The sequence below is a fragment of the Exophiala oligosperma genome (genome assembly GCF_000835515.1).
Source record: "Exophiala oligosperma strain CBS 72588 unplaced genomic scaffold supercont1.1, whole genome shotgun sequence".
NCBI lineage: Eukaryota > Fungi > Ascomycota > Eurotiomycetes > Chaetothyriales > Herpotrichiellaceae > Exophiala > Exophiala oligosperma.
In genome coordinates, this window is record NW_015622818.1 from 70463 (window position 1) to 89825 (window position 19363).

The 19363-nt window shown below is 50.0% G+C and overlaps 8 protein-coding genes across 8 annotated transcripts; 2 read left to right on the plus strand and 6 right to left on the minus strand.

The window, feature by feature from the left end:
* Positions 1 to 74: 74 nt before the first annotated feature.
* On the minus strand, positions 75 to 1862 carry PV06_00021 (uncharacterized protein; the record flags this gene model as incomplete). Its single annotated transcript, XM_016400474.1, has 1 exon — positions 75 to 1862. One exon carries the CDS (start codon positions 1860 to 1862, stop codon positions 75 to 77), a length of 1788 nt encoding a protein of 595 aa, XP_016267527.1.
* An 896-nt stretch (positions 1863 to 2758) lies between these two features.
* PV06_00022 (uncharacterized protein) lies at positions 2759 to 6223 on the minus strand. Its single transcript, XM_016400475.1, has one exon. The coding sequence runs from the start codon at positions 6132 to 6134 to the stop codon at positions 4581 to 4583; it is 1554 nt and encodes a 517-aa protein (XP_016267528.1). The 5' UTR covers positions 6135 to 6223; the 3' UTR covers positions 2759 to 4580.
* A 193-nt stretch (positions 6224 to 6416) lies between these two features.
* PV06_00023 (uncharacterized protein) lies at positions 6417 to 10232 on the minus strand. The gene is made up of 3 exons (XM_016400476.1): positions 10014 to 10232; positions 9239 to 9926; positions 6417 to 9194 (listed from the first exon to the last, which is right to left on the minus strand). The coding sequence occupies exons 2-3, from the start codon at positions 9919 to 9921 to the stop codon at positions 7073 to 7075; spliced, it is 2805 nt and encodes a 934-aa protein (XP_016267529.1). The 5' UTR covers positions 9922 to 9926; positions 10014 to 10232; the 3' UTR covers positions 6417 to 7072.
* Positions 10233 to 10512: 280 nt separating this feature from the next.
* PV06_00024 (protein yop1) lies at positions 10513 to 11911 on the plus strand. Its single transcript, XM_016400477.1, has 3 exons — positions 10513 to 11225; positions 11279 to 11342; positions 11392 to 11911. The coding sequence occupies exons 1-3, from the start codon at positions 10959 to 10961 to the stop codon at positions 11568 to 11570; spliced, it is 510 nt and encodes a 169-aa protein (XP_016267530.1). The 5' UTR covers positions 10513 to 10958; the 3' UTR covers positions 11571 to 11911.
* PV06_00025 (uncharacterized protein) lies at positions 11875 to 12981 on the minus strand. The gene is made up of 3 exons (XM_016400478.1): positions 12710 to 12981; positions 12230 to 12628; positions 11875 to 12175 (listed from the first exon to the last, which is right to left on the minus strand). Exons 1-3 carry the CDS (start codon positions 12780 to 12782, stop codon positions 11982 to 11984), a joined length of 666 nt encoding a protein of 221 aa, XP_016267531.1. The 5' UTR covers positions 12783 to 12981; the 3' UTR covers positions 11875 to 11981.
* Positions 12982 to 13155: 174 nt separating this feature from the next.
* PV06_00026 (uncharacterized protein) lies at positions 13156 to 15286 on the plus strand. Its single transcript, XM_016400479.1, has 2 exons — positions 13156 to 13520; positions 13571 to 15286. Exons 1-2 carry the CDS (start codon positions 13363 to 13365, stop codon positions 15018 to 15020), a joined length of 1608 nt encoding a protein of 535 aa, XP_016267532.1. The 5' UTR covers positions 13156 to 13362; the 3' UTR covers positions 15021 to 15286.
* An 8-nt stretch (positions 15287 to 15294) lies between these two features.
* Positions 15295 to 17229, minus strand: PV06_00027 (uncharacterized protein). Its single transcript, XM_016400480.1, has 2 exons — positions 16998 to 17229; positions 15295 to 16945 (listed from the first exon to the last, which is right to left on the minus strand). Exons 1-2 carry the CDS (start codon positions 17109 to 17111, stop codon positions 15737 to 15739), a joined length of 1323 nt encoding a protein of 440 aa, XP_016267533.1. The 5' UTR covers positions 17112 to 17229; the 3' UTR covers positions 15295 to 15736.
* Positions 17230 to 17349: 120 nt separating this feature from the next.
* Positions 17350 to 18684, minus strand: PV06_00028 (uncharacterized protein). Its single transcript, XM_016400481.1, has 3 exons — positions 18203 to 18684; positions 18051 to 18143; positions 17350 to 17996 (listed from the first exon to the last, which is right to left on the minus strand). The coding sequence occupies exons 1-3, from the start codon at positions 18326 to 18328 to the stop codon at positions 17466 to 17468; spliced, it is 750 nt and encodes a 249-aa protein (XP_016267534.1). The 5' UTR covers positions 18329 to 18684; the 3' UTR covers positions 17350 to 17465.
* Positions 18685 to 19363: the final 679 nt, after the last annotated feature.

The window sequence follows — 19363 nt, forward strand, 5'->3', positions numbered from 1 at the left end:
CTAGAGCCGATTTCCAAATTCCCAAGGCTGTATCACGACGAACCCCCCCATCTTATAAGCAGACTCTTGAAAAACTACCACATCTCCCAGACCACATCCGGAAGTACCGTCCTCATGACCTTCCAGTGTCCGATTGAACTTTTGGCGTGATACTTTTCCATGACTTTTGTCTTTCCACTCGTCAAGATTTCAACGTTGTGGTCAAACGTTCCTGGAATCATCTCGTGTTTGGGTATCATGTATTCCTTCCTGGTCCCGCTCCCCAAGAAATCGGTCTCGACAGGTTTTCGGAAAGTAACCGGAAGGCCTTCATGCTTGCGACAAAAAAAGACCATGTTTGTAAAATCATCACCGCCATCTTTCTTCTGACCTGCCGCTGGTGCCTCATCTTCCCTAAAGACTCGACACGAACCAAAGACCGAAGTGATCGTCTTGTAGACGATGGACGATGATGGCATCGAAATGTCACCCGCGTAATTGATGGCAATCACACCTTCGGGTTTGAGTAGGACCTTTAGGTCTTTGAAAAACTCCGACGTGAAAAGTTGGATCGGTTCAGCACCACCGGTAAAGACGTCGTGGATGATGTAATCATAGGAACCAGCCTCGTAGGTCGTCCGATTGGCGACAGCAAACACGGCGTCTGCAATCTCACAAGTGTGGTGGTCCCGAGGCAGACCAAAATACTCGATGGCGAATTCGTAAACGACCGGGTCAATCTCGATGATGGTCGTGTCGACACCGTGAGCGATCATCGCCGAGGGAGCTGTACCGACCCCCAAACCGATGTTGAGTGCTCTCTGTTTATCGTCTCGTGGTGACGACAACTCCGCCGAAGTCCCGACAAGTCGTACGGCTTCAAGCATGGTGAAAATGGCATAGATAGGTTCCCCTACTACCCTTCTCGTCGATGTCCATTCGGGAGACATCTTCCACTCTCCACCCAAGAGACTGTGATCGCACCTCATCACCCTGAAGTCGCGGGTCTTGTCTTCCAACACCGAAATGTACCCGGTCACCGATTCCTTCCTTTCCAACAACGTATAGTCGTACAACGCCAAGGTGTTGTTGAGAAGCTCGGTCGTCCTCGACAATGAACAGTGAGGGTTGGCGACCATGGTGAAGGCGACCGCCGGAATTGAAGGCCAGATGAGACTCTTTGGTAAAGCCATGGCGTACAACGAGGCCACCACCAATTGCATTCCGATGCGGGACCTGAGGAATCCCGGCCCGGCCGCGAGAGACGTGACGAACGACTTGCATGCCCTTTGGAGAACGGTCAAGAGGGCGAACAGACCCATGGCTGGGAACGCGTCGGCAGTCGCCGTGGATGAATCATTGGCCTCATCCAGACACTGTAACGACATGTACACCGACAAGGCCATCAAAGGGTAACACGTCAAACATTCCGTGACCACAGGCCCCAATGGGTTACCCAGGTAAGAACTGAATCGGAAAGCCAGGAATTGTACAGTTGGGATCCAAAAGGCAAAAGGTGTGATGGCCCTTCCGATCCACCAAGGGAGGTGACCTCGAAGTAAGAAAGCGACGAGAAATGACACGGTCAGCCCGTAGCGATGGTATAACGCGGCCGGAACAGCTCCGTAAACCGGGGACAAGTTGAGTTGAGATACCGCCGCTTGTAAAGAAGCAAGAAGGATCAATTGAAGTGATCGTTGTGTTCTAATGTCCCCTAGACTTTTGAGGAACGATTTAGGAGGAGGTCGTTGATGAGAGGATCCTACGGAAGTAGTCTCCAGAGGTACTCGTACTTGAGGTTCAGAAAGTTCCTTCTTGTCTGGAGACTTGTTGACCTGCTTCGATGCATTGTGAGGTTGCGATTTATTTGCGCGTCTGGCCATGTCTTTTGTCTCTGATTGTCTTGTACTGTCAAATCGATCTCGTCACAAGGAATTCCCGTGTGTTCGTAGACATCGGTCAGTCCGGGGCGCCGAGCTAGCTGAATCCGTCCAGCTTCGAGAATCCGTTCGAGATTTACCAGTAGATTGAGCCTTGACTGGTCCCCTCCTCCGAAATACCTAGAGATGACTGCTAGGTATGATTTGATGTCGACCTCCTACCGACAGTAAACACATATGAGAAAACATCGAAACATTTCTCTCCCATTGTAGGCTGATAAATGTGTCACCATGGGCAGCACCAACCCCGAAAGTAGTTTAGGCGGCACGAGGCTGTCGATTAGTTAAGGTGGGAAAGCCTTGTGCGCTAAGCAATAGGGGTTCCAAATACCTACAAGGATAACATTTCTCGCCTCTTTAAAGGCAAACAGATCACCATGAAATCTGTAAGCTACAGCATAGCAAACGAATCTGTGAGGATATACAAATTTCCACTTGAAAATACATTCTCAGGTAGGTGTGTACTAAGCTACACTGTCTCTAGTGTCGTTCATTATTGCTTCCTCTCTCCATGACCGAAAACCCATTCGGAGTGTCTGCTCTCAAATACGGACTACATCCTCCGCGTATACGCCGGATACCTTCGAACGGTACGCCCTGCAGATTCCAATTCGATATCAATATGCTTCCATCATTCTGGACACCCGACAAAAGAAATCGACACTGGTTGTGCCCTAAGAAGAACTCACACCTTAGAACACAATCCTCCCCAAGTGTGTGGCCATTATACGCAGCGATCGATTTGATTGGGCTGTATTGCCACATCCGAGGTTCCACATCAAATGATACCATGATATTCTCTGTGTCCAAAAAGTACTCGTTGTACTCCGATGAACGGCATGTTTTCGATATTGACAGTCCGTAGGGTCAGACGTAGCAGAAGTCCAGGTATTCGGGGGGGTTGTTTTCTTCCTATGTACGCAATACAATGCAACGTATATAAAACAGGCGGATGGCCGTGATGGAATACCTCTGATGTAGCTTTCATTTACCTCTGTAAATCTCTTCGATCCCAAGAACAGCCCGCAGTGCTAATAGCAATAATGGCATCTGAACACACTGTTGTCAGAAAGTCCCAAGACATTGTTGACACTTCCCCAACGTCCCAGGATGTTGAGAAGACTGCGACCGCCACGACCGCCACGCATACCACAAGTGATCCAAATGTGACATCTGTGGTACATCCATCCATCTCCTATCCGTCTCTGCACTCGACACGACTAACTGAGTGTACTGCAGGTTCCTCTTATCCTTCCTGATGTCTATGATGATCCTCGAGCCTGGTCAGCCCGACGCAAAATCTTCACCGCAGTCCTTGTTTCCTTCAGTCAGCTTATCGCTTTGATGAGTGCGAGCGTCATATCACCAGCTCTACAGGTCATAGCTCGCGATCTTGACCTAGACACATCCACCACGCAGATTGTTTTCTCAATATACATGCTTGGTCTCGGACTGGGGCCATTCCTCATTGCTGCCTGTTCAGAGACCTTCGGCAGGAGGCCGGTCTGGATGTGTTCACATATATTTTATATCTTATGGAACACACTCTGCCCGGTGGGCAGTTCTCCGGGATTAATGATCGCAGGAAGATTCCTGTCGGGTGTCGGGGCAAGCGTGGGTGTTGCTGTAAGTGTTTCTGTTGGGAGCAGGAGTCTGTCCAAAGCTAACGCACAAATCAGCTCTCTAGCCCAATTGTAGCGGACATGTATGGCCCCGAAGAACGTGGTCGATCGCTTGCCGTGGCGACGTTCGCTCCATATTTCGGGCCTGCCATTGGACCTGTAATAGGAGGGGTCATGACCCAGCATACAGGATGGCAGTGGCTGTTTTGGGTACTCTCAATCTTCGATGCATTCGTTTTGCTTGTCGCCTTTTTCACGCTGCGCGAGACGTACGAACCAATTCTGAGACGACGACTGCTGAACGACGAGGGAAATCGCGACAAAGGATTTGTGAGAAAGTGTTTGAAAGCACTAAATCGATTGAAGGGCAATATCGGGAGGCCTGTCTCTCTCCTTTGTCGGCGACCTATAGTACAAGTCTTCTCATTGCTAATGGGTCTGAGTTTCGGTGTGTATAGCATCACTCTTTCGACATTCGCTGTGCTTTGGATGGATCAATACCGCCAATCGGCCTTCATAAGCAGTCTACATTACATCGCTATCGCTGTCGGATGCACGATAGCAACGCAAGGGGGAGGACGGCTGACTGACTTCATCTGGCAGCGGCTCCGAGAAAGGGCAGGTGGAAGTGTCACTCCAGAATACCGTGTGCCGATGATGGTGCCTGGAGTTTTCCTCATGCCCGTTGGACTTGTTTGGTATGGCTGGTCGGCTGAACGCCACACGCATTGGATTGTTGTCGATCTGGGCGTTACAATTTTCGTCGTGGGAAGTTTCATGTGGGCGCAGGCCATGATCGCGTATTTGCTTGACGAATTCGTGAAGCATGCAGCTTCTGCGAATGCGGCATCAAGATGTCTGTCATATCTCTTGGGGTTTATCTTTCCAATCTTCGCGCCTCACTTATATCAGGAGCTGGGCTATGGCTGGGGAAATACCTTACTCGCACTCCTTGTTGTGATATTGGGTTGGCCTACACCTGTGATTCTGTGGATGTTTGGTTCTCCGCTGAGAGCAATTGGTAGAGATTCAGAGCACGTCAGCCAGTAAAGGTTATTTGATAGGTGTAGTGATTGGGTGCTCCCAGAGTGACATCGACCAAACAAGCCGAACCTTTGCCTGATTGTGCGCGAGCTGAAAGCGAATGGCTCTCGTGATTAGTGGACGCCGGCATGAACCCGCTTCGATACTGGCATACATGTTCCATATAGAAATCACGTTTCCGGCGCTCGAATTCGATCGCATCACGATTGCAATGACATGCCAGCGATGCCTCCCGTATGCTGTCGTTAGACTTGCTCAAATGGCTGTCGATGCAACAATGCGGGAAGTTGTACTCATACCAGAACGTTCCTGCTGTCATTCTTGGTTCGACTTCGGCGGCCTGTACGACGTAGTTCTCAACTAAACGCTTCAGGTGTTGTCTTTTATCCTCTGTGAGACCTACCGGCCCGTCCATCGTAGTGAGGCAGTACTGCATTTCGCGGAACAGAGCCCGAAACTGTGTATTGAGCTCATCGATAGAAAGCACAGCCATGTCCGCTTGTAGTTGACGAATGATTTGAGAGACTGGCACGACAGGATCGTTGGTAAATGAGACGATGTCAGGGTGCAGAACTGAACTGAATGCTTGAGTAAGCGTGCTCCAGGCTATGCTCATTAGAGAATTCGTTAAAGAATCTGCCCGTTTCCAAATTCCAGAAGAAAACGAGTGCAGTAACCGTCCATACTCCAAACGTATGGTTTTGAGAGTATGGAACGTCTCCCATTTTTCGGGGGTAATTCTTGTCATAAAGCCAGAGTCATCGATTGTGTATGTAGAGAGTGCCATTAAGGTCGGTGCCATCAGACGTATAACGTCAGAAGATTCGGCTTTGCGCGTTCGAGTGACCTCTTGCAGAATTTTCTGACCAGAATTCATGTGCATGGTCGCAGTACGATAATCCCCATTGCATTGAGCCATTGACGAAAGGAGCCGGCACAGAATCAAGGCCACATCAGTGGATGCCTGGCTGGCCGTGAAGGCACGAATAGCCTGGTTACTTCGATGCAATATCAACTCGGTTCGATCAATCCCAGATTTCCTAGATTCATAGGTAGCTGCAACAGCAACCATAGCGTGGTTGATAGCGGTGTCTAGCCACGCTGCTTGAGGGACTAAAGATCTCCAGAAGTAGCCCCATTGTTGTGTTGTAGTGAGCATAGGGGCGAATTGCAGGAGGAAATACTGGCAGAAGTTTCGATCCGTTTCAGAAGTCCAAGGACTTGATGGTGCTAAGATAGAGAGAGCGTCCGGCATCGAGCCAGAGTCTGCGCGTACATATCCTGAACATGGCACATAGTGGTGGCTGTTGAATGACGCCTCTGAAGATTCATCAGTCTTCTCGGAATCTGGCGTCAACTTCACGTCCTCTTCTTCAGAGAGAGGAGTGAACAACCACGCTCGTGGAGGCTCGTAGCCATCACAGGTGAACTTGTCTTTGATGCATCGATTACATCTCGGTTTCGTTTCGTCGCATTTCTTCTTCCTAATCTTGCATGTTTTACAGCCAGTCCGTGTCTTCGTATGCCACTTGCGTTGCCGCTGTGTCATGGTTACTGAGGCATCTAAACACAGTCAAGTATGAGGTCCAGTGTGTATGTGTTTTGATCAGATAAGATGATTGTGAAGTCTTGTGTAGGCGAAGGGACGGGGATACATCGGGAAGTGATGGGGGGATTAATTAAATAGTGATGCCTAGAGGAAAATGTTCCAGGGTCTCGCCAGCTTCGCTACTGTACAAGTGCAACCTCGAGTGCCGATGTCGGCATTATATGCCTAAACGTCCGTTAGGCACGTCGTCCACTACAAAGTAAGCAGAATGACCTCGAAGCTGTTGCCACAAACACGACACTGAATACTACTGAATCATACCTCATCGCAAAACACTTGTATTATATCGTACTTCAAGCATCAAGCGTCTTCATTCCTGATCCAACTCGTGCCAGTAAACACCACGCACAACGTGCATCGCTAGAAGAAATATCTGCTGTTTACTCGAGAAAACTGCGCATCCAAGAAAACTCTTCCAAAACACACGCATCTAGCAACAGTAGACAGAGAAGAGAAATAGCTTCATCTTGCACAGAAATGACCAGGTCGAGACTGCATTGGTCATAGTAACATCTCCAAACAAATGTAGTATGCAAGGACCTCCCTCCCTCCCTCAGACTGGGTATCATTGATATCCATAAACCAGCCAGGCCGCCGTCATGCTCGAAAGAGCTTTTCCCCAGTCACAGCCAAACAAGGCTGACTCGAGTCGATTAAGAATAGAAATTAGTAAAAGGAAACTCTCGCCAGAATTCAGAAAGCACCCGCTCATCGCAAATCTGACGACCACCGTGTGACCTTGATCCATCATCTCGTCGTGTAGGTCATCGAAAATCGTTCGCACTCGTCCATTCGACACGTTCGTCATAATGTGGTTCGAACAGTAGCCGGTAACACAGTACCGGTGTTTGTCGGAGACATCAAAATGTCGCCATCAATTACACTATAACTCCCAGACCAACAGGCGGATCAGCAGGATCGCTGCTGAGAAGCCAGTCTCTCTTGTTGAATTTTCTTGCCTCTTTCTCGGCTTCGACATCAATGTCCAGTCCAAGATCGATCCCGCTATCGTCAAGAGCATTGTTGCCATGTTGTCGTTTTACTGGACTGCTGAGACCCGTATGGAAGCTAGGCAGATCTAAAGGGCCACCTTGTCGCAACTCATCAAGATCCGCATCTGTCGCGTCGTCATCGACATCCTGAGGGGGCTGCTCAACTGATTGAACCGGTAGTAGAGCTGGAGGAGTTGGTGGCATCTGCGCAAACTTCTTCATGGCACGCGAGGCATTCTCAGAGCCTGCCTTCGCTTCCCCATCAGCAGCATCTTCACTCCTCTTTCTCTTGGTGCCGCGAGACAAAGTTGAGTGAGAATCGATTTCCTTGCTCTTTTCTCTTTCCCTCGCATCTGCAAGCTTCTGGCTCTCTTCGTCGAGAAGCAGCCCTTCCATTTGAGTCATCCAGCCAAGCATTTGTGTCGCAAAGGATTCCACAAACCACCATGACTGGTAACTGTGCGCGCCGTTTTGTCCCATTTGCATCATAAGACTACTCCACAGTCTAGAATGCCAGTCAACCATACATTGTGGGTGGTGTCCGTCGAAGAGTTGTGGCAACCGCTCCAACCAGCTGATCCATCTCTCCAGTAGAGGTGTCGGTTCTCCGTCAGTCTCGGAGGCTAGAATTCCGAAGCCAAAATCCGATACATCATTGAGAAAATTCACATATGCACTCGTTGGATCATCCTCCGCTGCCCGGGTAAGTTCACCATCAAGAGGTGATATTAATGGTCTCATATCGTGTTTCAAGATATCTTGCATCCTGTCGAAGCTCTCAGGAGGTGGCATACTCTCTTCAAGCAGCCGCTCTGGATCCACCATGGCCATCAGATCGAGCCACATCTGCGTGCGTTGCTGGGGATCTTCAAGCATGCGACTTAATTGTAGGGTAGCCGCGTTCGCACCCTTGAGCTTTTTCAACAGATTGGCAAATCTTGCCGCTGGAACAGTCTTTGCCACGACAACATGGACTGGACACTTTTCTTCAAACGCTGAGATCAGATGGGTGACAAGCTTGGAGCCTATACGATCGAACACGTTCCACACGACGTCCGGCACATTTTGAACTGCCAAAGGCGCAATGAAGCGTACAATTTGTTTGTACATGCGCATGTCGCATTCTTGAATCCAAGGTGCCAGGCATTCCATCGAGAAGAGTTTGGACACAGGCACAGTCATCTTGCCATTGAAAGCTGAGTGATGATTGAAAAATGGCTTTTCTTTGCACTTTCTAAATGCGTCAATGACATCGATACAATATGATCGGTAGAGGTGGAACAAGGCCTTTGCTATGGATGCATCGTAGGTTGTCCCTTCTAGGTAAGGATGAATATCAGGGAATTCGATGGGTGGCTCTTGAGCTGTGGTTGATATTTGAGAAAGCGAGTTCAGTGTTGGCATACCCAGGTACGTCGCCATACTAGCAGGTAGATTTGGGCGGACAGATGGCAAGACAGCGACAAGATTTGCAGGCATCATCTTGATCGGTAGTCGTATGGTCGGTGTGTTGATATGTTTGCAGTCCAGTTTTTGAGTATGCGGCTTCTCAGTCGCAGAGAGGTCGTCTTTAGCAACAACGACATCATCTGGACGGGATATGAAGGAAACATTTGGGGCCGGGAATTCGGCGGTCTCCATAGCCGCTCGAGATGCAGGACGGTCTAGAGGTGGAGTGATATGGCTTTTGAAGGTTCTGGTCACGTCGACATGAGAACCCTGTCGTTCATGGCGAATTCCGGTTGCCGTGCTCGGTCTCTCGAGTGTTGAGCCAAAAGGTCGCTCGTCGTCATCAACAACCAACGAAAGGTCAACATAATGATATTTGGATTCACCACGTACTCCTAATCTCCTCGTTTGTACGTTGGGAAAAATGATACGAACGAGTTTACCAAAGGATGCGGGATTCAGCGTTGGTACTCGCTCATTACCGCAACGTTCGGTATATCGCGTAAATACACGGTCCCGACGAACCGAATTGGAGGACCGCTGGCAATTTTCTTGGAGCCTACGCGTGTCAGCGATGATTGATCCTGGGCAGCATTAACATACCATAACATAGCAAAGACTTGCTTTGCCTTTTCAGACTTGCCCCCAGAGCCCTCGTTCTTCTGAACCTCGGCGGCTACTTCTTTGAGGCTCTTTCCCTGGTACTGTGCAAGCAATCGTCGTAGTTCTTGATCGTTAGCAACACTCGAAGCAGTGCCCTTTCTTCGCTTGGCTCCACCATTTTCTGCGTTTGAATCTTCCGGCGCTGGTGAGCCTTCAAACTGTTCCGAATGATGTCGCATGTGATGCATATGTTGCGGAGGTACAGCATAGGGAGGATGAGGATATTGCATAGGGAACGGTTGCATTTCTTGGAATGCTTGTTGCGAGATGGGTCGCATCTCGTGTGGCGGAATGCCCTCTATCGTGTTGGGTCGATACTGCGCGGCCATGTTTTGTTGATAATGCATGAGCATTTCCTCCGGGTTGTGAGGGTACATTGCAGTCGCCAATGGGTGGCCATGCTGCACCATGAAGCCGTTGTGGTCCAACGGCATTGTCGAGTCGTCTTGTCGCGGCGCAGGTTGAAAAGCGCTTCCAACACCAACAGACTGCAAACTGGCTGTCGAGCCTCGAGATTTAGGACGACGATGTTTTTCTTTATTTGAGGTTGTATTGTTTGTATGGGTAGGACCTTGCGGTTCTGGAGCTTGTTCCTCCATATTGTGGATTGGGGACTGCGCCATGAGAACTGTGCGTCGAATTAGCCCGGCTGTCAACAAACAACCTCATCAAACTGAACTCAGTCCAAGCGCTTCAATTTTGCGGAAATGAGTACCTTTCGTTTGAATAATACGGTAGATCTATACCCGATGATTCTCAGGCTTGACTTGAGGGTAATCACCAAGGGCCATTCGGAGGTAGAGTATGTAGGGGAGTGGAGTGTTGATCGTGACGGTGGTAGTAAACGTGTCGCAGAATACTTGAATACTTTAGAACGAAGAACACCGAGTTCAAAGCAATGATAACAGTACCTTGGATCGGTGTCCACTTCCACATATGCGGTGCAAAAGCGATCTCTGGTCTGTCGACGCGAAGGCCGTGTTGACTAACAAGTCGAGGATGTTTTCGTGCGAGTTGATGGGCCAACGCCGCTAATCCGCTTTGGGCCCCGCGGTTCACAACTTTGCTGGGCCGTGAGTACGAGGTATGTGCTACTAAGGATGAATGTATGTACTGGTAGAAATGAGCCATTTAGATCAGGCCATTCTCCGTATTGGTTCACGTTATATTCGGATATTTCCTTACGTAGAGGTGTTTCGGTTATAGACCCGATCTCTCTACTCGGTCTGATAGACAGGATAACCTGCGATGACAGTACGGGACGAGGCTTCATACTCGTGTCCGCTGTGATTTGACAGGGCCTTATTAAAGTCAGCATGCTGCTTTTAGCTGATGATGAAGACGTCACTTGAATCCGACTAGCCTGATGAGCTGCATCAACTGGAAAACTGGGTGGGTGAAAAGGCTGCAGTCAGGAGCTGCCTGCAGGTGACAACAGCAGCGGCACCACCCACTGCTAGACGCACACGCACTCGCACATCATCACCGCTCAATCCAAGAAACGACGTCAGCTCCTTCCTCTATCCTTAAGGACACTCCCAACTTTCCCCATCGCACATTTGCTTCCCCATTAACCATCCGTCCTTTATTCAGCTTCCATCATCCTTCTCATCGTCCAATCCTCTATTGTATCCGGATTAACATCGCCCCCATCGCCAAAATGTCGTTCCAAGATAAGACCCAGCACCAAATCTCCCAGCTCGACAAGGAGCTTTCCAAGTATCCTGTCCTCAACAACTTTGAGAAACAAACCAATGTTCCCAAGGTCTACGCTTTCCTCGGACTCGTCGGTCTCTACTTCTTCCTTGTCTTCTTCAACATTGGAGGCGAGTTCCTAGTCAATTTCGCCGGTTTCGTTATTCCGGGATACTACTCTCTTGAGGCACTGTTCAGTGCAAGCAAGGTTGATGATACTCAATGGTTGACGGTATGTACACGCAGTCTAGCAATTCACCTGGACAATGCTGATGATTCTTCAAGTACTGGGTTGTTTATGCCTTCCTTACCGTCTTTGAGAGCCTGATCAATGCTGTCTACTGGTTCCGTAAGTTTTTGAAGATCCCAGCGAAGAGAAGATCACTGACATATCTTAGCATTCTACTACGTCTTCAAATTCGTTCTGATCCTGTGGATGGCTCTGCCAGTCACTAATGGTGCCCAAATCGTCTTCCGATCCTTTATCCAACCTGTCTTCTCTCGATTCTTCAGCCAGAGCGGTAGCGCCGCTGCAGATGTTCGAGGCAAGGCCGATGCTGCTTTCAAAGGCCAGTAAACGGTTCAAAGAATCATACAAGGACTATCTGCAAGAAATGAAAGATATCGCTGCCGCATGATGCGATACAAAGTCGGGGATCGGTTGCGGTTGGAGACTGTCGAATGTTCGTCATTGACATCCCTATGAAGAAACGAAAAAGATGCTTACTCATTATGAGCGATAAGCATGTGCGGTGTAAGCTGTTTGGGGCTGGAGATTCCCTGGGGACGAAATGAGTTTGCTGTATTTGCACAAATAGACGTTATCGATGTTGCACCTTGATGACTACGGTGGTTGCAACGCAATGAGATTGTGGCACCCCCAAGTAGACATGAATGATAATTGATTTTGTTTACGAGTCTTTAATAGTATCTGTTGTATTTACTGGAGTATCATTCCATACACATCGCTGGAAGGCTAGGCCGTGCTTCAGTTCCAACCCCCAAAGCCTCGTTCTGCACTTTCTTGTTGCTTTGGATTTACAAAAATTCTGTAGGGAAACGGATTCTGATCGCTCGTGGTGATGGGAGGTATATGATCTTTATCCCGATTGACGATTGCGACGATCTTCAACGCTGTCTTCTGCAACGACGATTCCATTGCGCGGCGGACCTTGATACGATCTGTTTTGATCAGTGGAAAGCCCATCTGCAAGACAATGCCCAGATTCTACTCACCGGCCTCGCTACGTGGTCTGGCTACCACCACCTGTACACACCATTCCTCCCAACATACTTCTTCTTCGGTTTGACCGCCACCACCACCTAACCGGCCAAGCCAGCCTGTAGTTATGCCAGTCTTCCGCCTCTTTCTGTCAAAGAAGCGCACAACAATCTCTCCACGGGAGCCACCGGCAGCTGCTCCTGCTGCAGACTGGGGTGTGAGTTGCGAAACTAGTAAGGCGGTATGAGAGTCGATCGCCGCCGAAATCTCGGGTGGATCGAGGATTGAGGGAAGCGGAATGGGTAGTGACTGGACTGAATGTGACGAGGAGTGTGAAGATGACGCTGTAGGTGTGTAGAGTGCTGGACGCACAGGAGGAAAGTATCGGTGGAAGAAGATCGTATGCAATACTCCTATATCCAAGGGATAAGTCAGTACTCATTTCAACGTCCTGTTTCTCGTCGTATGGTGACGCTAGACGCCAGGGCTCGTACCTTTCACAATGTCCTTTACATAGGTCTGGTCTGCGAAAACCTCGATTATATATTCGTGATGATGCAGATCCATTGTCGGTACCTTTCTCGACAGTCCAAGGGGTTTACAGTGTATAGCGGGGGAAGTTCAGAGGGGGAAACAGGGGAGCGGACTGGCAGCCAGCACGGTGGCGCCTGGTGTGAAGGAGTAGATCAAGACATGGTTATAATACTCATTGATCAATGGTGCCTTAGGCAATGGAAAGAGTCGTGTTGGTGAGTTGTAAGTCTCAGGCAATCAAGCCAGATGAATCACAGACATCTTGGGACTTTGTCCGTATGATCGAGGGGCACAGGGCAATGACTCTCGGCATGTTATTTCGCCGGTTCCAGAGACCTTCAAGCCCCAAGTCCCCGGTGGCCACAAGACCGGATCGTGTTCCTCTCTACACGTCGACTACAGACAGCCTCGGCACTCACTAGCCACATCCCATATTCAACCCGGGACTTTGAATTGTGATCAATGGCCCAGGTCAATCAATCGCTTTCTTTGGCCATACTCCTCACTACTAGGTTTCTCTTTTCTTAGATCCTCAGAACACCACCTGCGGTCATGTCCTTGCTCGCAATCATTTCGTATCCAAGATAAAGGTGCCTCATACCCGTCCATCACGATGATATCAGCCACGCGTCGCTGGATCAGGCGAAACCGGAACGGCATCGCAATTGGTGCAGGGCTCGTTGGCGCAACATATCTAGCTGGACAATATGTGTTGGGAAAGATACGGGAGGCGCGAGAGCGTATGCAGATGGACAGGATAGCAAAAGAGAAGTTCGGCACTCCAGTCCAGTATAGAGGATCCCGCTGACAGCCCATTGCAGCATTCAACGACGATTCGAGCAGAACCAGACAGACTGTACTATAACTGTCCTCGCGCTCCTGCCTACATTGACCGAGAATGTCCTCGAAGAACTGCCTGTCGAGCAGTTAACTCATGAGTTACAGCAAAAGAAAGCCGAAAGGCTGGCACGTGCTTCGGGCGAAGGAAGGTCAGAAGCTTCAAGCATGCAAAGTGGTGATACTGTCAGCATGTCGAGCTTTCAAACCGGTAGTTTCATGCACACCAGCCAGATGCAAGGAGAGAGTACCACACTAGGACCTCGAAGGACAAAAGCACAGCTTTGGAACGAGCTGAAGATCACATCAATCACCAGAGCGTTCACGCTGATATACAGCCTGTCGCTCCTGGTGGTGTTGACAAGAATACAACTGAATCTTCTCGGCAGGCTCAACTACTTGTTATCAGTAATTTCCCTTGCGCAGCCTCCGCCGCCGGGAAGCGCGAATTCGATCTCACTAGAGGATCACGATGATGGAGGCGCAGGTTCCGGGTTGGGAAACGACTTCGAGACAAACAGGAGATATTTGACCTTCTCATGGTACCTCCTTCACAGAGGCTACGCACAAATTATGGCAAAGGTCAGGACAGCAGTTGAGGAGGTGTTTGGAAACATCTCGCCAAACGAAGGGGTTTCAGCAACGCGACTCAGCGATTTGGTACTTGCGGTGAGGCGGAAAGTAGAGGGAAGTTCAGAACAAGAAAGATATGCTACAAGGTGGCTCCCATACATGCTGCCGCCTCGCGAGGAGGAGGAAGCGGTGTTGATTGAGTCAGGAGTGATCACACCCACTCCTTCGTCTCCCAACCAAACCCATGACGAGAGACAACTTGGGGAAGACAGCTCTTCTGGCCATATTGACACCTCGTCAGGACCTCTGCGTCAACTTCTTGACGAAACGGCTGATCTCATTGACTCTCCCATATTCACGAGGATTCACACCCTGCTTTTGGGGTCAATGTTCTCAAATTTGGTGGACGCCCATGTCATCGCACAGGCTTTCCCTCAACAATCACTTCACTCGCCCTCGACGTCGCTATCTGGCACACAACAACCTCGAATTCAAGAGCTAGATTCCGCAGTGACCGTCGTGCCCGGGGAACCGAGGGTGAAACTCGCAAGTCTGTTGGCCATCATCACCCGCCAGGCTCACGCCATTGGCAACGGCAACAACCCGCCCAACGAATACATCTCGACAGCAGAGGCGGAAGTGAAAGAACTGGAAGCTTTTGCCGCCTTGATCTACGCCAGCAACCTAGATCAAAGTCTTGAAGAGAGGCAGTCGGCAGCCTCCTCTTCGGACGAAGGCATCAAAGTGTCGGCTGGAACGGGTGTCAGTGAGGTCGGCGCGGAGCATGTGGACGAGATGATTGAGAGCAAGCTTGAAAGCGCGTGGACGAAGGTTACCGGAACAACCTTCCAATCAAGGTGATGAGTTATGAGTAAGTCCACATACAGAAAAGAGCTTTTTCAATGAAAGGAGGAACAAACGGCAGCCTTTGCTGCCTACCTAGGAATGACTAAGTGACAACCTGAACCTATGTTTACCTGTGCCGCTGGTCGCTGGCATGTAAGAGTATTTCATATCGTACCGTACACATTCTGGACGACGGATTACAGGCTCGACTCATTGCGGTCGTATAGTTTTTTCTCATATTGAAGCGGCGAAATAAATACTAAACAGATCTCACACTTACACTTGGAAGTTATTCGTGAAGTGACTTTGAATCTTATCTTCCACCTGGTTAGACCATGGATTTCTAGGTACTGTTATAAGGTACCTGAGTACCCCTCCTGACGCAGATAGTGCACATAGTATGTGCCTTTTTCCCTGCTGCTGCGCTTGCACAGCCGATTGCCCTATATGGGTCCTCCTCCTGTCTATCCTATTCTTTTTCCATTCACGAAAAAAGAGTCATCATGGCGCATTGTTTTGCGCTGTCACCAAAGGAAAAAAACAAATATCCAGAAATATGATCTCGATCGCTCCCAATTCTATGTTTATTCGCTTTTTTGGTTCGAATAGAAAACCAGTCGGACTTTTTTCTTTCAAAAGCAAGGACATTGGCCGCTGCCGCCGCGTACACAAGCTGGTATATAGATAACGCGAGCATACCTACCTAGGTATTACCCCCAAAGCAAATCACATCACGCTCCTTTTCTGTAGATACCTGTCCCCCAACAGATCCGCAACAATGCCAACCCCCACGCCATCCCGATGCTGTCCCGTACCACGTTCAACTTGCTCCCTATGACCTCGCGCCAGCCGATGGGGACCTCGACGACGGGGATGCCGCTGAACTCGGCCAGCATGAGCATCTCGACGTCAAAGATCCAGCCCTCCATGTGCATGTGCGGGACGATGTAGGGCAGGCTGGCGCGGGAGAAAAGCTTGAACCCGCACTGGGTGTCGGCTACGCGCGCCGTGGCGGGAGGGGTCATGAACCTGAGCAGGAGGTGGAAGGAGTGCATGAGGAAGTTGCGCAGCTTGGAGCGTTTCACCACGGCCTCGGACCCGACGAGGTGCGCGCGACTCCCCACGGCGACGGCGCGGCCGGAGTCGTCCTCGACGGAGCGTATGGAGGAGACGAGTTTGCCGAGGTCGGAGAATTTCGAAGCCCCGTCCGCGTCGGCGAAGAGGACGTACTGGCCGCGGGCGTGGCGCATGCCGTGAACGACCGCACCGCCCTTGCCCCGGTTGGAGACCAGAGAGACCATGCGGATCGAGCCCGGGGGGATGGTGACGCCTCGCGGGCTGCGGTGCGTCCAGGGCCCCGAGTCGCGGCGGGGGTGGGCAGGGAGGATGTGTTTTCGGGAAAACGTCTGCGCCGTGAGGAGGGTGTGGTCGGTAGAGCCGTCGTCCACGAGGATGATTTCCCAGCCTCGAAGCTGCTGAGGTGTTGACATCGTCGTCGTCGGCGTCCCGTTCGCTTTTGACTTGTTGGTCTTGCGTTTGCGGGGTGTAGGGGATGATGATCCGTCTGTTGTCACTGTTTCTGAGAGTGTGTCCAAGCCTGTACCTTGGTTTTCCTTTGATGATGATGATCCATATTCTGTCTCTAGGAAATTCACGGCCTCTTCGAGCATACCCGACAGTCTGTTCTCCTCGTTGAATGCCGGCACAACCAGTGTCATGAATACTTCAGCCGGCTCGATTGTGATGTCCTTTTCAACCTCGATTTTGCGATCTGGGTCTTCTCGCCGAGCCTGGGAATAGCGGCGTATGATGTCCTCGTACCAGCAAGGCAAGGGTTCTGGGTCGGTCAAGTCGCCCGTCTTATCGACCGTCGTGAATTGCTTTTCTTGCGGGAAGGGTGGCCGAGGGTTCGGAACGAAGAGCGTAATGAAGAGCCATATCTGTTCATTGTCAGCTTTGCGTGTCACAGACAATTGAGAGGATTCGACGGACCAAAACGACGATTGCGAAAATAACCCAGACCAGAATAAACGGTAGCATTCGTAGATTGAACCATTCGTCTCTCGTCTCGAACATGTCAACAAAGTGACCTCCCATAATACCCATTCTGGCGGTGGCCGCATAGGCTTGGGCGAGAGCAGTCAAATGTAGGAGGAAGGTCGGAAGACCTACTGACTAGACGAGTCAAGAATCTGTCAGGGACATGTCTCTGTGTTGAAACGTGGGGAACGAAGCGACGCTCGTAAGTGAGATCTGTTAACATACAGTCCAGGGACCTAATTTGGGCGTTGGACGAATCGGAGTGGGCGAGGCTGACAAGGCTGAGGAGGGCACATGCTAAATCCGGAATACTTCTATTGAGTATGGAGATCAATAATTTAAATAAGGGCAGATACTGAATATCCCATGTCTATAAATATGTCCAGAACTGCTACTTGGCCCAAAATGCTGTTTTGTCTGCTAGGCCGGAGACCTGTTCAGCACCTCTTTCCAATTTCTCGCCATCTCCATCCCCTGAGCCAGAGTACCAACACGAGCATCTATCGCGTATCCTTGTTTCTCAAGTTCACCCAGCTCATTCCACATGTTGTCCAGAGGTAGCGAGAATGTCTCAATGTACTCTCCTTCCTCCAACTCGGGCTCTAGGTTGCCCTCCTGGTTTCGAGGATCAGACATATCCACTTCTACAACAACCATCTTGGTGTTGGTGTTGCAGAACCCTGGATCATTAAACATCAAGAACCCCTCGGCTGCCTTTGCATCTTGTGGAATTGTGCCAATATAACCCGTCTCTTCTTTAAGCTCACGGATGGCAGTGGTCTTAGGATCTTCTCCTTCATCTATGAGGCCAGAGGGGACTTCGATCGCGACTTTGTTGACAGCCGGTCGGAATTGCTTCTGAAGCAGTAATGAAGGACCTTTGGAGGACTTTGGATCGTTGAGCACTGCAACTACCCCAACTGCGTCAACTTCGCTGTTCTCGGGCCTTGTCTGCCAGGGATTCTATCAGTGGACGACTTCCCATATGTCAAGACAAACACCTACCAGTCTCTCCGCCGACTCCCATAGTCTTTGTTTTCCTGCTGGGTCTCTATATGTGATCTTCTTCAAGGTGATCCATTTTGATTCACCTTCTGGCTAACAAGCTTGAGTAATCAGCCATAGACTTTGGCAATGTGCATAGTCGAAGGACTCACCATTGCTTCCACCGAGGTCACTTTTGCTGCCTGCGGTGAGTACGTAGAGGCCGCCATCTTCGACAACGCGAAGAAGCAAGGTGACAGTTTATGCCTTCTAGATACTCGTAGTAAGGCGAGCGTCATATGCGATCATGAGTCTATGATAAAAAGAACACGGGTCAACAGCGAGACACGATCAGTAAAGCTGGCTGCAATCATGACGTAGATCATGCCACTGCGAGGCTGAGCTAGTACCGATGAAGACGAAGGAAGAAATATGTTAATTCCCTCCCAGCACTTTCGCCGGTTCTGATCTGGGCAAATGCAATCATTTGTACGAGTAGGATCAAGGCCATCGCTGCACCAGCTTTCCCTGAGTCGCGACACTTGGCCAAGGCAGGACCGCTGGCAAAATTTGAGGTGAGCCGAGTTTGTTAGGCAACTCTGGGTTGATCTTATCGGATCTTGAAACAGGCACTTCGTACACACTAAACGATCGCAATCCAGGCTGGTCAGATCAATCCCCAAATACACACCCTCAGGTATATATAAAGGAACAAGAACCTTCTAAAACAGCCTTGTCATGGCGACCACAACTCTCCATTTCCCTCATTGCAGCAGGCGGTCCTAGCTCCAGTGCAGAAGCTTCGCTCTGAATGTCACTAGTCTTCAACTAGGTCACCATCTCCATCCCAGCCCCCACAATATCCTGGTTGTTGGTGTCCGGTCTAAGGTGGCATTCGCTGGTTGTCTCACGTTACCTGACGCTAAGTCCCATTATGCGGGCTCGATTGGCTTCTCCATACTGGTACCGGTACAGGCTCAACGCTGGTCAGCACTCATCTCTGGTGTCTTCTATTTTCAGTGCTTGGAGGGCCGAGCTTGCCGATTAGCGTATGTACGGGCCAGACAGACTTGCAGTTCTTCCCCTTCGCCTTGCTCGATTCATTATTGCGCCTTGGATCTTTTCAAGACTGCTTCATCCGCGACACTTTCCCTCGTCAAATGGTGCACAAGACAACAGAGAAAACCCTCGCAAGGCCTCGCTTATTCACTCGTATTGGGCCGTCTTTCGCGAAGCCTTCGAACTATCAGGCTTCAGCCGTAAGGATAAGATACGATAATGGCGCACGTGCATCATCCGCAATTGGTTCATTTGGGTCTTCTTCCGGCCATGTC

Excerpts from the sequence above, each read along its gene's own strand:
- PV06_00027 (XM_016400480.1), bottom strand. The coding sequence starts at position 17,111 with ATGGGTATTATGGGAGGTCACTTTGTTGACATGTTCGAGACGAGAGAC. Across the intron at positions 16,946-16,997 it reads TTTTCGCAATCGTCGTTTTG|ATATGGCTCTTCATTACGCT; the intron begins GTCCGTCGAATC and ends GACAATGAACAG.
- PV06_00028 (XM_016400481.1), bottom strand. The coding sequence starts at position 18,328 with ATGACGCTCGCCTTACTACGAGTATCTAGAAGGCATAAACTGTCACCT. Across the intron at positions 18,144-18,202 it reads TGACCTCGGTGGAAGCAATG|CCAGAAGGTGAATCAAAATG; the intron begins GTGAGTCCTTCG and ends CAAGCTTGTTAG. Across the intron at positions 17,997-18,050 it reads GGGAGTCGGCGGAGAGACTG|ACAAGGCCCGAGAACAGCGA; the intron begins GTAGGTGTTTGT and ends AATCCCTGGCAG.
- PV06_00026 (XM_016400479.1), top strand. The coding sequence starts at position 13,363 with ATGATATCAGCCACGCGTCGCTGGATCAGGCGAAACCGGAACGGCATC. Across the intron at positions 13,521-13,570 it reads GACAGGATAGCAAAAGAGAA|CATTCAACGACGATTCGAGC; the intron begins GTTCGGCACTCC and ends AGCCCATTGCAG.
- PV06_00025 (XM_016400478.1), bottom strand. The coding sequence starts at position 12,782 with ATGGATCTGCATCATCACGAATATATAATCGAGGTTTTCGCAGACCAG. Across the intron at positions 12,629-12,709 it reads TGTAAAGGACATTGTGAAAG|GAGTATTGCATACGATCTTC; the intron begins GTACGAGCCCTG and ends CCTTGGATATAG. Across the intron at positions 12,176-12,229 it reads CAGACCACGTAGCGAGGCCG|ATCGTATCAAGGTCCGCCGC; the intron begins GTGAGTAGAATC and ends TGATCAAAACAG.
- PV06_00024 (XM_016400477.1), top strand. The coding sequence starts at position 10,959 with ATGTCGTTCCAAGATAAGACCCAGCACCAAATCTCCCAGCTCGACAAG. Across the intron at positions 11,226-11,278 it reads ATGATACTCAATGGTTGACG|TACTGGGTTGTTTATGCCTT; the intron begins GTATGTACACGC and ends TGATTCTTCAAG. Across the intron at positions 11,343-11,391 it reads CAATGCTGTCTACTGGTTCC|CATTCTACTACGTCTTCAAA; the intron begins GTAAGTTTTTGA and ends GACATATCTTAG.
- PV06_00023 (XM_016400476.1), bottom strand. The coding sequence starts at position 9,921 with ATGGCGCAGTCCCCAATCCACAATATGGAGGAACAAGCTCCAGAACCG. Across the intron at positions 9,195-9,238 it reads CAAGTCTTTGCTATGTTATG|GCTCCAAGAAAATTGCCAGC; the intron begins GTATGTTAATGC and ends TGACACGCGTAG.
- PV06_00022 (XM_016400475.1), bottom strand. The coding sequence starts at position 6,134 with ATGACACAGCGGCAACGCAAGTGGCATACGAAGACACGGACTGGCTGT.